Below are 17,807 nucleotides of genomic sequence, written 5' to 3' on the forward strand. Positions count from 1 at the left end.
AGTCAAAGGCTTTGGCATAGTCAATAAAGCAGAAGTAGATGTTTTTCTGGAACTCTCTTCCTTTTTCAGTGATCCAGTGGATGTTTGCAATTTGATGTCTGGATCCTCTGCCTTTTCTAAAACCACCTTGAACATCTGGATTTTCACAGTTCACATATTGCTGAAACCTGGCTTGGAGAATTTTAAGCATTACTTTATTAGCGTGTGAGATGAGTACAATTGTGCGGTAGTTTGAGCATTCTTTGGCATTGTCTTTCTTTGGGATTGGAATGAAAACTGACCTTTCCAGTCCTGTGGCCACTGCTGAGTTTTCCAAATTTGCTGGCATATTGAGTACAGCACTTTCACAGCATCATCTTTCAGGATTTGAAATAGCTCAACCGGAATTCCATCACCTCCACTAGCTTTGTTCATAGTGATGCTTTCTAAGGCCCACTTGACTTCACATTCCAGGATGTCTGGCTCTAGGTGAGTGATCACACCATTGTGATTATCCAGGTCATGAAGATCTTTTTTGTACAGTTCTTCTGTGTATTCTTGCCATCTCTTCTTAATATCTTCTTCTGTTAGGTCCATACCATTTCTGTCCTTTGTTGAGCCCATCTGTACATGAAATGTTCCTTTGGTATCTCTAATTTTCTTGAAGAGATCTCTAGTCTTTCCCATTTTATTGTTTTCCTCTATTTCTTTGCACTGATCACTGAGGAAGGCTTTCTTATCTCTGCTTGCTATTCTTTTGAACTCTGCATTGAAATGGGTATATCTTTCCTTTTCTCCTTTGCTTTTGGTTTCTCTTCTTTTCACAAGTATTTGTAAGGCCTCCTCAGACAGCCAGTTTTCTTTTTTGCATTTCTTTTTCTTGGGGATGGTCTTGATCCCTGTCTCCTGTACAATGTCACAAACTTCCATCCATAGTTCATCATGCACTCTATCTATCAGATCTAGTCCCTTAAATCTATTTCTCACTTCCACTGTATAATCATAAGGGATTTGATTTAGGTCATACCTGAATGGTCTAGTGGTTTTCCCTACTTTCTTAAATTTAAGTCCGAATTTGGCAATAAGGTGTTTATGATCTGAGCCACAGTCAGGTCCTGGTCTTGTTTTTGCTGACTGTATAGAGCTTCTCCATCTCTGGCTGCAAAGAATATAATCAATCTGATTTCGGTGTTGGCCATCTGGTGATGTCCATGTGTAGAGTCTTCTCTTGTTTTGTTGGAAGAGAGTGTTTGCTATGACCAGTGCGTTCTTAAGTATAAATCTTACAAAAAGTATATATGATCTACATGAGGAAATACAACAAAACTATGATTAAAGTTATCAAAAAAGAACTAAAAAACTAGAGAGATATTCCATATTCAATGATAGGAAGAATCAATATTTTTAATATGCCATTTTTTCCCAAACTTGCTCTATAGATTCCATGCAATCCTAATCAAAATCCCAGCAAGCTGTTTTGTGGAAATGAATAAAATGATTCTAAAGTTTATATGGAGAGGCAAAAGACCCAAGATAGCCAACACAATATTAAAGGAGAAGAGCCAAGTCAGAGGACTGAAATAATCCATATTCAAGACTTAATATAAGCTACAGTAATCAAGACAGTGTCATTTTAGCAAAAGAACAGATAAATAGATTAACAGAACCTGATACAGAGTCCCCAAATAAATCCACATAAATACAGTCAACTGATCTTTGACAAGAAGTGAAGGCAACACAGCAGAGAAAGAGCAATCTTTTCAATATATAGTGTTGGAAAACCTAGACATTTCACATGGAAAAAAAAATGAATCTAGACATGCACCTTATACTCTTTCCAAGAATTAACTCAAAATTGATCATAAATATAAAACACAAACTATAAAATTCCAAGAAGATAACTTAGGAGAAAATCTAGATGACTTTGCATATGGTGATGACACTTAGACACATCAAAGGCATGATCCATGAAAGAAATAATTGATGAGCTAGACTTCATTAAAGTTAAAAACTCCTCTGTAAAAGACACTTGAAAGAGAATGCGAAAACAAGCCATAGACTGGGAGAAAACACTTGGAAAAGACATATATAATAAAAGACTGTTATTTGAAACATATGAAGAACTCATAAAAGTCAATGCAGTTAAAAAGTAGGCAAAAGACTTGAATAGACACATCACCAAAGAAGATATATATAAGTAGGCATATGAAAAGATATTCAACATCCTATGTCACTTGGGAATTACTAATTAAAACAACAATAATATACCACTACACATCTATTACAATAGCCAATATCCAAAACACTGACAACATCAAATGCTGGCGAAGATGTGGAGCAATAGGAATTCTCATTCATTGTGGGCTGGAATGCAAAGTATTACAGCTACTTTGGCAAACAGTTTGGCAGTTTGTTTACAAAACTAAACATACTCTTACCATATAATCCAGCAATTGGACTCCTTGGCATCTACCCAAATGAACTGAAAATGTATGTCCATACAAAAACCAGCATGCAGATGTTTATAGCAGCTTTATTCATAACTTCCAAAACCTAGAAGCAACTGAGACATCTTTCAACAAGTGAATGGATTAAATAAACTGTGGTTATATGCAGACAGTGGAATATTATTCAGTGCTAGAAAGAAATGAGTTATCAAGCCAGGAAAATATGGGAAAAACTTAAGTGCCTAGTACTAAGAAGCCAATCTGCAAAGGCTACACACTGCCTTTCTTATAGACCTGCAGAAATTGAATACTCAGTTCCAACTATATGACTTTCCAACTATATCATTCCAACTATATGACTTTCTGAAAAAGGCAAAACTACGGAGGTAGTAAGATTAGTGGTTGTCAGGGGTTATGAGGGAAGAAAGGATGAACAGACAGAACAAAGAGGATTTATGAGGGTAGTAAAACCATTCTGTGTGATACTACAGTGATGGATATGTATCATTAACAATTTTGTCCAAACCCATAGAATGTACACCACCAAGGGTAAACCCTATATTGAACTGTGGACTTTGGGCAATATTGATGTGTCTTTGGAGGTTCACTGACTGAAACAAATAGTACGGCTATGGTGGGAATGTCAGTTGAAACAAACAGCACCACTGCAGTGGGGGATGTCAATCTGGGAGGAAGTTGTTTGTGTGGAGGGGGAAGGGAGCACACAGAACTCTCTGTGCTTTCTGCTCAATATTGCTGTGAACCTAACACTATTTGAAAATGGATTTTATTAGTTAAAAAAATAATACAAACCAATGAGCTTATTTTAACTGGAGTATTACTTTCCTCAACAATGTGCTATACCACAATATGAAATATTTACCATTTTGTAACTAATAATGTTTCACAATTACATTTTTTGATTTCTGCTCTTTACTTCCCTTTCATCACAAGCTGTCACTCAAATATCACTGCAATTTCTCTAGGACTGTCTTCCATTCAACTTTTTCTGTTTCTCATACAAGTAAAATAAAACAAAAAAGAATCAGACATTCCCCATCTATTTATAAAGTACGGAGAATTTAAAAGGTGATAAATACAAAAACAATTTGTCAACGTGATATTATACAAACTTTAAATACTCTTATTTGCAATTCATTAATATAGTATTACTCATCTCTTTACTCTCTGAATGTCACACTGAGTTCATACTCCTATTTATCAAATTCCTCAAAGGAACATTCATCACCTGATTTTTTTCCTTTCTACTGGCAAAATAGGAAATGTTTAGAAAACTGAGTATTCAATTTCTGCGGGTCTATAAGAAACTACTTTGTTTTTTCCTTTCAATCTGGAGTCACCTCACAGCTTTTAAGCAAGCATCAACAATACTCCTTTATTTCTTAGTGAATATCTGATTTTGTTTAAAAGAATTTCCTTATCAAGAAAGCCAATTTACAAACTGAAGTAAACAACTCAAAGAAAATTTCAGTATATGGAAACTAAGTTGGAAAAATTAATGAGATTTTTCTCCCAACATCAAAGATGGTTGAATGATTTGAAAAATATTGGCAGATTTTCTCAAATAAGACAGGAAACCATGTTTCTTCCTTTTTTCTTACAAGCTTGGAGGATCAGAACATGTTTGTGTTAAAAATCTATGAGTTTTCCCACATCCATCTTGGAAGAAAGTAAATAACCATCATTTCCCAGAGGGAGGAAAAGAAAGCCAGAACTCTAAGCCCTTACCACCAGATAAGAGCTAACATAATTGCAGCAGATTCTGTCTGTGACCCACACACATAACTTCATAACTTACCAATTCACATACACAGACCTGACTTCCAAATGCCAGCACTTGCATTGCTTTATAGGCTTTTTCAGAACAGAACTGCCAAGGAATTGGAATTAACACAAATAGGAATAGTCTTAACTCAGTAACTGATGCATTTCATATATAAATAAATACTCCAGCTTCTTTGCCTCTCAAATGGTTAACTTAGGTATGTATTTTACTCTGTTTCCCCAAGTTTCCCATGGGATATTAAGCTCCAGTTTTCCAAAACTATAAATCGCTTAATAAGACACTCTATATTGGCTCTCAAATCAGTGCCTTATTACATATAGGTACATTATTATTTCATCTAATCATCTCCAGAACTCTTTAATGTACACCAAAATAGGAGGAATCTGATTCAGTGGGTTAAGGATAACCTAACCATTGCTCAGTCACAGAGCAAGCCATGATTGTAACACAGTATATCCAGAACTTGTGTTCCTTCCACAAAGGAACAGAACACGGAGGGGGGATTCCATTCAAATAGGATTATATCTCAAACCTACAAAAAAGTCCTGCTATCTTGATTTTCAAAGTAAACTGACTCTAAAAAAGTGTTCAATGCATACTAGTCTTATTAAAGTATATCAGTAATGTCATTATGAATTATATATATTTAAAATAACTGGTAATGGGCAATATGAGTACTTTCCTATTTCCTAAAACAATCATATCTCTTCACAGGTAAATTTCCTGATGAGAGTGATGGAGTAAAGGAATTTGTTTTTCTTATACACACTATAAACTAAAAATCAAAAATAAATAAGACACTTGTAATTATATAATTTAAGATTTTAAGAAAATATAATATGTTTTATCAATTTTACTTATCAAAATTAAAATGCTATATATTAGAATAATGACATTTAAATGTCCACATTTTGGCATATTTCATTTATCCATTCAACATACACTTATGCTGGTTCTAAACTGTATAAAATACACCTTGTGACTAGTTTGTTACTACAGACCAAGGAAAAAAGGAGGAAAAATCAAGTAAAGATAAACTTCAGAATGGAAGGAGAAATGATAAAAAAATAGAGAAATTTTACAGATTGCTAACCTCAATTTTTGTAGCTTTACAACTACATATACAAATACAGAAAAATTCATTCATTCACTCAACAAACACCAAAAAACTACTGAAAAGTCGACAATGCTAGGAACTGGGTATACAATGACAGAAAATAGTAGTACTTGCCCTGAGTTGCTTAAAATTAAGTTGTTTAGCAAAGGAAACTACCAAAACATCAAAAGGCAGAATACTGAATGGGGAAACATATTTGTAAATGATATATTTAATGAAGGGTTAATACGCAAAATATACAAAGAACTCATACAACTCAACATCAAAAACAAAAAACTTGATTAAAAAATAAGCAGAGGATCTAAATAGACATTTTTTCAAAACAGACACAGATGGTCAACAGGTACATCAAAAAGAGCTCAACATCACTGCAAATCAGAGAACTGCAAATCAAAACCACCATGAGCTATCACCTCGTACCATTAGAATGGTTATTATCAAAAAGACAAGAAATAACAAGTGCTACAAGGATGCAAAGAAAAAGGACCCCTGTGCATTCTTGGTGAGAATGTACATTAGTGCAACCACTATGAAAAATAGTATGGAGGTTTCTCAAAAAATTAAAAATAGAACTACTATATGATCCAGGAATCCACTTCATGGTATTTATCCAAAGAAAACAAAACACTAACTCAAAAAAGATATAGGCACCCACATGTTCACTGAAGCATTGTTTACAATAGCCAAGATATGGAAGCAACCTAAGTATCCAGCCATAAGTGAATGGGGAAAGAAGTTGGTTTATACATAAACACACACACACATGCAGTGGTATATCATTCAACCATAAAAAATTAAATCTTGCCGTATGCAATGATATGGATAAATCTAGAGGGTATTACGCTAAGTAAGTCAGGCAAATACCATATGACTTCATATATGGAATCTAGAAGGGCAGGGTGTGGGGTGGTGGGGTAAAGAAGTGAAGGGGATTAACCTCCATTTATAAAATAAATAAGGCATGGAGATGTAATACACAAGGAATATGGTTGGTAATATTGTAATAACTTTGTATGTGGACAGATGGTTACTAGACTTTGTGATGATCACTTTAAAATGTATGTAAATGTCAAATCACTATACAGCATACCTGAAACTAACATAATACTGTATATCAATTATGTTTCAATAATAAAAAATCCTGCCCATTACCTCTAACAACAACAAAGTAAATAATCTACATTTACCTACTAAATATTAAACTGAATTAGTTCAAAAGCATTATAAATAGAAAATCTGATAAATTTTTGGGCTTTCTTCAGAACACGTGGGCTTAATAATATAAGCATCACTGATATAATGTTGACAAAGCTGCATGGTTCCATAGAAAGTCCAGAGGTTTAAAGTTTCATATACATGGGGCAAGAAGCCTAGCTCCATCACTTAATTGGTTTTTTTACCACAGGCAAGTCACTTATTAAGTGAAATAAAGATAACAAAAATTACCTCCCATGGTTGTTGAAAGGATTAAATAATAATGTCAAATGTAAAGTAAATAGCACAATGCCAGTTAAAAAAAAAAACATGTCCTCAATAACTATTAGCTCTCACATTCAAATACATTTCAAATATCATGAAAATAGAACACTAAAAGCCTGGAATGGTCACTTTGTTTTACATTTTACTCTTCGCTAGAAAAATTAATACATTGACTTTCTGTTTACTAGTAAAGATTAATGTATTCGCTTCCCTGGTAGCTCAGATGGTAAAAAATCTGCCTGCAATACAGGAGACCCAGGTTCAATCTCTGAGTCAGGAAGATCCCCTGGAGAAGGAAATGGCAACCCACTCCTGTATTCTTGCCTGGAAAATCCCATGGACAGAGGAGCCTGAAGGGCTACAGTCCATGGGGTCGCAAAGAGTCGGACACAACTGAGCGACTCTCACACACACACACATTAATGTATTCTGCTTCTAATTCTCTAATAATTCTTATTTATCTTTGAAAATTTGATAAAAATGATGAACTTCTTCCTCCCCAAATACCACACAGTATTTCACATCAATTTAGGGACATTAACAGGTTCTATGAAAGCTAGACTAAAAACTACATCTAGCTGTTTAAAATAAAACTAATTCAAATTGAATAAAATTAAAAATTTAGTTCTTCAGTTGTACTGGCCATATTTCAAGTGCACAGTAGCCACAGGGGGCTAGTGGCTAGGATACACAGACATAAAACATCCATCATCCCAGAAACGTCTACCAGAGCTGTTCTGGAGTATTAAAATAGTATGATGAGTAAAACTATTTTTCTCTAAGTTTGTTTTGTTTCATAAAATATCTAGATACCACTCTTTGTGGCAGATTCCCAAGAGGATCAAGGCTGTGAATATTTTGCCTACGAACTAGGGTCCAGCAAATAAGAAGCACTGAATAGTTATCTAATAGATGACATTATAATTTTGTTTTGATTAATCTAGCAAAAATTGACTAAGCTGGTAAAGACCAGAGCTGACAGCTGTGAATATGAGTCTGTAAATAGCTAAAATTTTTTCTAAGTAGCAGGTCAGCTTATACGTACTACCAACTGACTCCTGAAGCCAATGAGGGCTCCCTATTCTGACTTTAAATTTTTTGAACCATACATTTTGGCTAGGTTACTTGAGCAAAATTGTAAGAGCTGTCTATATCCTATTCCATTGAAGAACAGAAAAAACACATACTTACAGCTAATTATTTTTCACTATTCCTATAAGGGTTTTTCCTAGATAGAGCAATTGGGTAACTTATTTTTAAATAGTATGTATATATTCACACAGTCATTTTTAACAAATGAAACATTTTTAAAGTTCACCAAAGTTTTATAACTTAGAGATTATGGCATTAAGATTTTAGAAAATTGCTTTCCTTTTAACATATTTTGAAATCAAGAAAAAGTTGCTGCTATACACAGAACAGTAAAAGGTCTAATAATAATTTTGCACTTACACTGATACATTTTTCCTAACGGTATACTCATCCAAATCGTCATCAGAGCTGCTATCAGTTGCATCAGAATCCAGACCCTCTTCAACATGAGACAACAGGCCTGTAGCAGACAGTGCAAATCTTTGGATTTCTGCAGCTGTACACCGTGCAAAGCCATTTTTTGTGTCATTCCACAATTTAGTCTCTGCAGTCAATATGTTGATGTCTGGCTTAATTTCAGTGCATTTAGGTAAACTGTTATCCAAAATTGTGGTAGGTTCATGAAAAATCTTTACTTTGGGGAGCTGATGTTTCATAGAAAATTTCATTTGTTGACCATAGTGCTTAACAACATGCTTTGCCAGGAGCATCTGCAAATGTTTCTGAGTTCTTCTAGCCTGGCTAAGTAAAATTTTCTGTTTACTTACACACTGAAGTAAACGAGCATTCACTTCCTCCTCCTTTTCAGCAGCGGAGGAACTAATAGGCACATATGAGTGGTCAGGTCCAATTTTGTTTTGAGCATGGTGCAATAAACCCTTTTTAATCTCACCACCACTAACTTTATCCAGAAGTGCATTCTTTTGGTACCATTTACAGTTTTTCAGTTGTACTTTATCTACATTAGTGTCTTTGGTTACATTTGAATCCAAAATAATTTGTACATCTGTCACGCATGGACTTGTGGTATCTGACAGAGGTTCCTTTTTGATGAACTCTTCAGAATGAGAATGACAAATTTTACTGAGCTGAATACTGCCGCCATTACACAGGATGTTTTTCAGCTTATTGCAGTTGGGTTCCCCTAATTTCTTTTGCTTATAATTCTCATTGTATTTATTTAACGTAGTGTTAGAACTCATTAAAAGAACTGTCTGGTAATGTTTTGAAGACTGAGGGGAGCCAAAATGTTTTAAATTCACAAAATTAGTGTTAAGAGTAGGTTCAGAAGTTGGAAATCCCAGCATCTGAGAGAAAGTGTCTCCTTTTAGCTTTTCATCTACAGTCCTTGGACTTTCCATGCATAGCATCTTGTCCGATTCCATGGTATTCGGTAAAGATGAAAAGCAGATACCCTTTGTTGCTGCCTCCCTCAGAGCCGGGGTCATGGCGAATCCTGCAGATAATTACTGGAAACCTAAAATAACATAAAAATAAAAGATCAAATATCAAGAAAAAAGTTTTATGCTTATACTATTACCAAGGGCAACGCTTTCAATGTCTCTGGTTAAAAAGTATTGAATGGAACCAAACTCTTCCTTAATTTGCCAACTCCTAACATTATCTCTGCTCTTTGCTAGTTCATAAGGAATTTAATAAGGATTATTCTTTACTCTGACTATAGGCCTACTACCCAAAACTTCAATGAAAGATGTATTGTACCTAGTACATAAAAGACAAATATTTGTGAATGCAATTATATCTCAAGATTTCATTTTTTTGACAATGATTAGTGATAGTCAAAAGAAAAAAAAAATCCATCCTGGGATTCATACTTGAAAATGTGACTTGATCCCACATTTCCAAACAAAAATATATTTTTATAAAATATAACTGTTCAAAATTTTCATTTCTCAATTTAAACTTCACAATTTGAACAGTATTAATAACTAAAACACAGAACTGAACCACAAACAAAAAAGTATATAATTGGAAATTCCCTGGTGGTCCAGTGGTTAGAACTTCATGTTTTCACTGCCAGGGCCTGGGTTCAATCTCTGCTAAGGGAATTAAGATCCTGCAAGCCTCGTGGTACAGCCAAAAAAAAAAAAAAAAAGTATATTATTTCACAGGTGCTAAAAAATAATGTAGTGAAAACTAGCCTGATCCACAATGTGAAAATTTTTTTTCTAAAAAAATCTGCAATCATTATTTTCTTTTCACAAATGGATACTCATCAGTTATCATTACAGAAGCTCTTACTCCTGCCTGAAAACACAGTAGGGGATATTACAGATGACACTAAAGATTAATCCCATAATTAAACAAATTTCATATTATTTTATCCAAGTAAAAAGTATAAAATTACATATTCTGACATAAAAAAGGTAATTTAGTACTTAATTTAAAAATTATGAAGATTAAAGAGTTAGTGAAAACATTTTATATCATTAACAATCACACATTTTCGAAGATACTTTGGAACTATAACACTATAATTTCTGTCTCAAAACACATGACAGTTAGTAGCCATTTAAATAGCCAAATTCATATAAGCCAAGTCCCCGGACTTAGCTGTAACTCTCGATCCTTCATTCTTGTTTAAAAACACAAAACCAAAATCATATTCTCTGCAAAGACTAACAAGAATTATCAAAAGGAAAAAAAAGGCACAAAACGTTTATGAAATTAGAATAAAAATCTATACAGAGGGTTAAAAGTGACAGACTAGGAAAAGATATTTGCAACATATATCAACAAAGGATTAGTATCCAGAATACATAAAGAACTCCTAGAAACAAGCAAAAGTTACAACAGTCAGATACTTCAGAGATGATGACATTCAAATGATCATTAAACATATACTCAATCATACCAGTAATAAAGGAAATGTAAATAAAGCAAGAGATGAGTTTTCTAATCAAATTGAAAAGAGAGTTTTAAGTCTGAAAATATCACTTGCCATGGGAATGTGGGTAAAGAAGACTTCTCACATCTATCTGAACCACAATTTTATGCTAATTTGACAATAATGTGAAAAGGTGCATAAGAGATCAGTGTTTGTATGAGAAAACCACTCTTTCAAAGTAACCTACATATTTAACAATAAGATAATGGACATTAAAACATGTGGAATGCTAGGTAGTAGTTAAAAAATGAATGAGCTAGATCTATATATATCAATATAGACAAACCTCAAAAACAAAATAATTTTTTAAAAAATGGTGCAGAATATATGTACTATGGTGCAGTGGTGGTGGTTTAATCGCTCAGTTGTGTCCAACTTTTTGTGATCCAATGGACTGTAGCCCATGGGCTCCCCTGTCCACGGGATTCTTCAGGCAAGAATACTGGAGTGGTTGTAATTTCCTTCTCCAGGGGGATCTTCCCGACCCAGGAATTGAACCCAAGTCTCCTGCATTGCGGGCAGATTCTTTACCAACTGAGCTATGAGGGAAGCCCATACTATGGTACCATATAAATAAAATACAAACACAAACTATACCATATTTATGTATATATACATGTGTGTGTTTAAGTGTTTACAAGAACAAAAGAGGAACCAGAAAAATACCCACCAAAGTTGTAACAGTAGTCAGGTAAATTGCATGAAACAGAACTAAGAGTGCTGCTTTAAGACAAGTTGAATTTTAGCTATAAAATTTTATTACTTAGGGGAAAAAGATTCAGTGAAAAATGAACGAATGTTAATGGCTGTTAATTCTGTGCAATAAAAATATTTGCCTATTTTATATTTTACTGTTCAATGTCTCAAAAAATAAAGAGATTTCTGTATAATTTTCTGTGTCAAAATTTATATACTTTTATGTCTCAAAAATAATAAATCCTATTTATAAGATTTTTAATTTTTCCAAAAGCAAAACAAATAGGAAAAAAATAACCAGAATATTGGATTTTCTTTTTAAAAATATATTTTGCACTTTTATGAAAAACAGAAAAATATTAAAAAAGCTAGCACTGGGAAATTTTTTTTTCAAGATTCTGTCTGTCACTTAATGCAATGACCATAACTTCTAATTTATAGATATTAACAATTGTGTTTAGATAATTACATTGCTCTCTGAGGGAAACTGCCCTAATCAGTTCTCTCTGAGGTAGTTATACTCAAAAGATACTATACTCTATCCCCTCCTTACCCTTTCTCCTTTAGAAATTTGAAAAGGGTACGAAGTATGTAATCAAAGTGGTGGGCAGCAGGACAGGGGTGAAATAATGAGAAGCAGTGGATTTCTTATTCCTGGATAAACTAGAAATAAGGGAAAACTAAAAATAAGCAGAAAAAGATATACCGATTATTAGATAAGAACTAGAGTTGATAGAAAAAAGAGAAAACAAAGAAATGTAGACATTGAGAGTGGCTAAGAAACATTTATGGTAGAGATCTAGAATAAAGCATACACACAAAAAACTCTGGTAGGGCTAGGGCTTACTTGGTATGATAGGCAGGTTCTAAAATGATCTTAAAAATCCCAGTTTCCTGGTATTCATGTCTTTGTGTAATCCTTTCTTCTTGAGTGTGGAGTGGATTTATTGACTTCAGTGTGGACTGGATTTAATGACATTCTTTTCTAGCAAATAGAATGTAAAAGAGATAATGGGATGCCACTTTTAAAATTAGGTTACAAAGAGATCGTGGCTGCCATCTCGTCACCCCCTCACTCACTAAAGAACATTAACTGCCACGCTGTGAGCTGGGAAGACTCTCATGGCAAAGAACTACTGACTTCAGCCAATAGACAGCAATGACCTAAAGCCTGTCAACAGTCATGCCAGTGATCTGAGAAGCAGTGATCCATCCTCATTCCAGCTTTCAGATGCCTGTAGCTCTAACACCTTGACTGCAGCCTTGGGAGAAACTTTGAGCGAGAGGCACTCAGGAAAGCCATGCCTATATTCTTGACCCACAGAAACTGTGAAATAGATGTTTTAAACCATAAAATTATGGATAAATGTGTTATATGCTATGTGCTACATTAGTTTAGTTCAGTTCAGTTGCTCAATCGTGTCCAACTCTTTGCGACCCCATGGACAGCAGCACGCCAGGCCTCCCTGTCCATCACCAACTCCCAAAATTTACTCAAACTCATGTCCATTAGTCGGTGATGTCATCCAACCATCTCATCCTCTGTCATCCCCTTCTCCTCCTGCCTTCAATCTTTCCCAGTACCAGGGTCTTTTCGTATCAGTCAGTTTGCATCAGGTGGCCAAAGTATTGGAGTTTCAGCTTCACCATCAGTCCTTCCAATGAATATTCAGGACTGATTTCCTTCAGGATTGACTGGTTGGATCTCCTTGCAGTCCAAGGGATTCTCAAGAGTCTTCTCCAACACCACAGTTCAAAAGCATCAATTCTTTGGCACTCAGCTTTCTTTATAGTCCAGCTCTCACATCCATACATGACTCCTGGAAAAACCATAGCCTTAACTAGATGGAACTTTGCTGGCAAAGTAATGTCTCTGCTTTTTAACATGCTGTCTAGGTTGGTCATAACTTTCCTTCCAATGAGTAAGCATCTTTTAACTTCATGGCTGCGGTCACTATCAGCAATTATTTTGGAGTCCCAAAAAATAAAGTCAGCCACTGTTTCCACTGTTTCTCCATCTATTTCCCATGAAGTGATGGGACCAGAGGCCATGATCTTTGTTTTCTGAGTGTTGAGCTTTAAGCCAACTTTTTCACTCTCCACTTTCACTTTCATCAAGAGGCTCTTTAGTTCTTCTTCACGTTCTGCCATAAGGGTGGTGTCATCTGCATGTTACTGATACTTCTCCCGGCAATCTTGATTCCAGCCTGTGCTTCATCCAGCCTGGCATTTCTCATGATGTACTCTGCATATAAGTTAAATAAGCATGGTGACAAAATACAGCCTTGATGTACTCCTTTTCCTATTTGGAACCATTCTGTTGTTCCATGTCCAATTCTAACTATTGCTTCCAGACTTGCATACAGTTTTCTCAAGAGGCATGTCAGGTGGTCTGGTATTCCCATCTCTTTTAGAATTTTCCACAGTTTATTGTGATCCACATAGTCAAAGGCTTTGGCATAGTCAATAAAGCAGAAATAGATATTTTTCTGGAACTCTCTTGCTTTTTTGATGATCCAGCAGATGTTGGCAATTTGATCTCTGGTTCCTCTACCTTTTCTAAAACCAGCTTGAACATCTGGAAATTCACAGATCACGAATTGCTTAAGCCTGGCTTGGAGAATTTTGAGCATTACTTTGCTAGCATGTGAGATGAGTGCAACTGTGCGGTAGTTTGAGCATTCTTTGGCATTGCCTTTCTTTGGGATTAGAATGAAAACTGACCTTTCCCAGTCCTGTGGCCACTGCTGAGTTCTCCAAATTTACTGGCATATTGAGTGCAGCACTTTTACATCATCATCTTTTAGGATATGAAATAGCTCAACTGGAATTCCATCACCTCCACTAGCTTTGTTCATAGTGAGACTTCCTAAGGCCCACTTGGCTTCACTTTCCAGGATGTCTGGCTCTAGGTGAGTGATCACATCATCATGATTATCTGGGCCGTGAAGATCTTTTTGTACAGTTCTTCTGTGTATTCTTGCATTCTCTTCTTAATACCTTCTGCTCCTGTTAGGTCCATTCCATTTCTGTCCTTTATTGAGCCTATCTGTGCATGAAATGTTCCCTTGGTATCTCTAATTTTCTTGAAGAGATCTCTAGTCTTTCCCATTCTATTGTTTTCCTCTATTTCTTTGCATTGATCACTGAGGAAGGCTTTCTTATCTCTCCTTGCTATTCTTCCGAACTCTGCATTCAAATGGGTATATCTTTCCTCTTCTCCTTTGCTTTTGGCTTCTCTTCTATTCACAGCTATTTCTAAGGCCTCCTCAGACAGCCAGTTTTCTTTTTGCATTTCTTTTTCTTGGGGATGGTCTTGATCCCTGTCTCCTGTACAATGTCATGAACCTCTGTCCATAGTTCATCAGACATTCTATCAGGTCTAGTATCTTAAATCTATTTCTCACTTCCACTGTATAATCATAAGGGATTTTAGGGCATACCTGAATGGTCTAGTGGTTTTCCCTACTTTCTTCAATTTCAGTCTGAATTTGGCAATAAGGAGTTCATGATCTGAGCCACAGTCAGCTACCGGTCTTGTTTTTGCTGACTCTATAGAGCTTCTCCATCTTTGGCTACAAAGAATATAACCAATCTGATTTCGGTGTTGACCATCTGGTGATGTCCATGTGTAGAGTCTTCTCTTGTGTTGTTGGAAGAGGGTGTTTGCTATGACCAGTGCATTCTCTTGGCAAAACTCTATTAGACTTTGCCCTGCTTCATTCTGTACTCCAAGGTCAAATTTGCCTGTTATTTCAGATGTTTCTTGAATTCCTACTTTTGCATTCCAGTCCCCTATAATCAAAAGGACATCTTTTTTGGGTGTTAGTTCTAGAAGGTCTTATAGGTCTTCATAGAACCGTTCAACTTCAGCTTCTTCAGCATTACTGGTCCAGGCACAGATTTGGATTACCATGATTTTGAATGGTTTGCCTTGGAAACGAACAGAGATTATACTGTCATTTTTGAGACTGCATCTAAGTACTGCATTTTGGACCCTTTTGTTGACTATGATGGCTACTCCATTTCTTCTAAGGGAATCTTGCCCACAGTAGTAGATATAATGGTCATCTGAGTTAAATTCACCCATTCCGGTCCATTGTAGTTCACTGATTCCTAAAATGTCGACGTTCACTCTTGCCATCTCCTGTTTGAGCACTTCCAATTTGCCTTGATTTATGGACCTGACATTCTAGGTTCCTATGCAATATTGTTCTTTACAGCATTGGACCTTGCTTCCATCACCAGTCACATCCACAACTGGGTGTTGTTTTTGTTTTGGCTCCATCTCCTGCATGCTACATAGCAATATGTGATTAATGCACTGGGGTTTAAAGATTTGGGGATTTTGGACTCTGGAAGGTCTAGCAATATCACAGTTCCTGTTCCAGTATTTCCATTAAGTTTTTCTATATTCTATTCTCAAGTGAATCCTTATTAAAAACACACACACACACACACCAAAACCTAGCCTGAAAGTCTCTCTACTTTGCAATCAAAAGAACTTCACAAAATTAGCTATGTCTCCTATAATTAAAAAAGGATAAACTATGTTCATGTAGCTTTAGTGTAAGACACAAGTCCATTTATTCCAACTTTTTAATTAAACATACAATCATTATGCATAATGTTTACTAATTGAGCATTCTAAACTCTATCACTTCTAACTACCTCCACATGACATAAGCAACTACACTTATTACTAACATTTCAACTGCTTGAACTTTTTTTGTTCACTACTCTGTATTTTGTTAACTACTCTGTCTTCAACATGCGAAAGTATCTGAGATATAGCAGATACCTAATAAATATTTGGTTAAAAAAAAAAAAGTGGTTGCCATTACACTTAAAATCCAAACTTGTTCTTATCATGGCCTATAAAGTTCTTCACTATCAAGTCCCTGACTACTTCCCCTCTTAGTAACTTTCTCCACAGGTTGCTACATTCCATAAACAGTGGCCTCTGTGCTATTCTTGAGCACAGAAAGTCCTTGCTTCAGAGACTTCCTATTTACCATTCTCTCAGTCTGGAACAATTTTCCACATATAAGATGGCTGGCTCCCTCACTTCATTCATGTTTCTGCTCTAAAGTCACCTCCTCAGAGAGTCCTACCTTAACTAATTATTTACAATAGCCCTAGCACCTCATTTCACGATTCTCCATTCCCCTACACTGTTACATTGAGCCTCAGAACACTAATATCAGAACCTGACGCTCTATTACATTCTAAGGAAATAATACAATTCAAGGGCAGAACTCAGTTTTGTTCAATGTTCTAATCTGCAGCACTTAAAACAATGTCTGGTACATAATAATTGTCAGATATTTGTTGGCTGAATAAACAGTCATAATTTTTAAAGGTATTCCAGAACTTATGTAGTAACAACATCTATTTCAGTTATCATTTTTAAAATAAAATTAATCATTGAAATGCACCATATCAAAAGACTAAAGAAAAAAAATTAAAAGCATTTGACAAAAGGAAATGGCAACCCACTCCAGTACTCTTGCCTGGAGAATCCCATGGACAGAGGAGCCTGGTAGGCTGCAGTCCATGGGGTCGCAAAGAGTAGAACACGGCTGAGCGACTTCACTTTCACTTTTCACTTTCATGCATTGGAGAAGGAAATGGCAACCCACTCCAGTGTTTTTGCCTGGAGAATCCCAGGGACAGGGGAGCCTGGTGGGCTGTCGTCTATGGGTCGCACAGAGTCGGACACGACTGAAGTGACTTAGCAGTAGCAGTGTGTGTTCATAATCGGGAAAAAAACTCAGCAAACCAGGAAAAAGAGGGAAATAGCTTAACCTGACAAGGAACATTACTCAAAAGCCTAGCAACAACATCATGGTTATGATGAAAGACTGAATACTTCAATTGTTAAGACTGGGAATGAGGCAAGGTGTCTGTTCTTATTACTCCTATTCATCATCACATTGGAGGTCCTAATTAGTGGGACAGATGAAGGAAAAGAAACAAGAGTCACATATATCTGGAAAGTAAAACTGTGTCTACTCATTGATAACATGATTTTCTACATAGAAAATTCCATGCAGACATGATCACTCACTCAGTTGTGTCCAACTCTTTGCAACTCTATGAACCATAACCCCACCAGGCTCCTCTGTTCATGGGATTTCCCAAGCAAGAGTACTGGAGTGGGTTGCCATTTCCTTCTCCAGGGAATCTTCTTGACCCAGGGACCTTCTTCCTCTTGACCTCTGTCTCCTGCATTGCAGGCAGATTCTTTACCACTGAGCCACCTGGAAAGTCCTAAAGGGA

The 17,807-nt window shown here is 35.8% G+C and overlaps 1 protein-coding gene across 10 annotated transcripts in view; it reads right to left on the reverse strand.

Moving 5' to 3' along the window:
• KANSL1L (KAT8 regulatory NSL complex subunit 1 like) overlaps positions 1 to 17,807 on the reverse strand; it is a 125,710-nt gene that overhangs the window by 93,599 nt on the left and 14,304 nt on the right. For 6 of the 10 annotated variants that reach the window (XM_024981455.2, XM_024981457.2, XM_059878931.1 and 3 more), the window contains exons 2-3: positions 12,373 to 12,510; positions 8,282 to 9,398 (exon numbers count right to left, since the gene is read on the reverse strand). In XM_024981455.2, the coding sequence (XP_024837223.1) occupies positions 8,282 to 9,369 (1,088 nt within the window). In that variant the 5' untranslated portion in view covers positions 9,370 to 9,398; positions 12,373 to 12,510. The remainder of the gene's footprint in view (positions 1 to 8,281; positions 9,399 to 12,372; positions 12,511 to 17,807) is intronic. The other 4 variants (XM_024981462.2, XM_024981453.2, XM_024981461.2 and 1 more) reach the window with 1 other exon arrangement.

Source organism: Bos taurus, chromosome 2 (genome assembly GCF_002263795.3).
Source record: "Bos taurus isolate L1 Dominette 01449 registration number 42190680 breed Hereford chromosome 2, ARS-UCD2.0, whole genome shotgun sequence".
Classification (NCBI taxonomy): Eukaryota; Metazoa; Chordata; class Mammalia; order Artiodactyla; family Bovidae; genus Bos; species Bos taurus.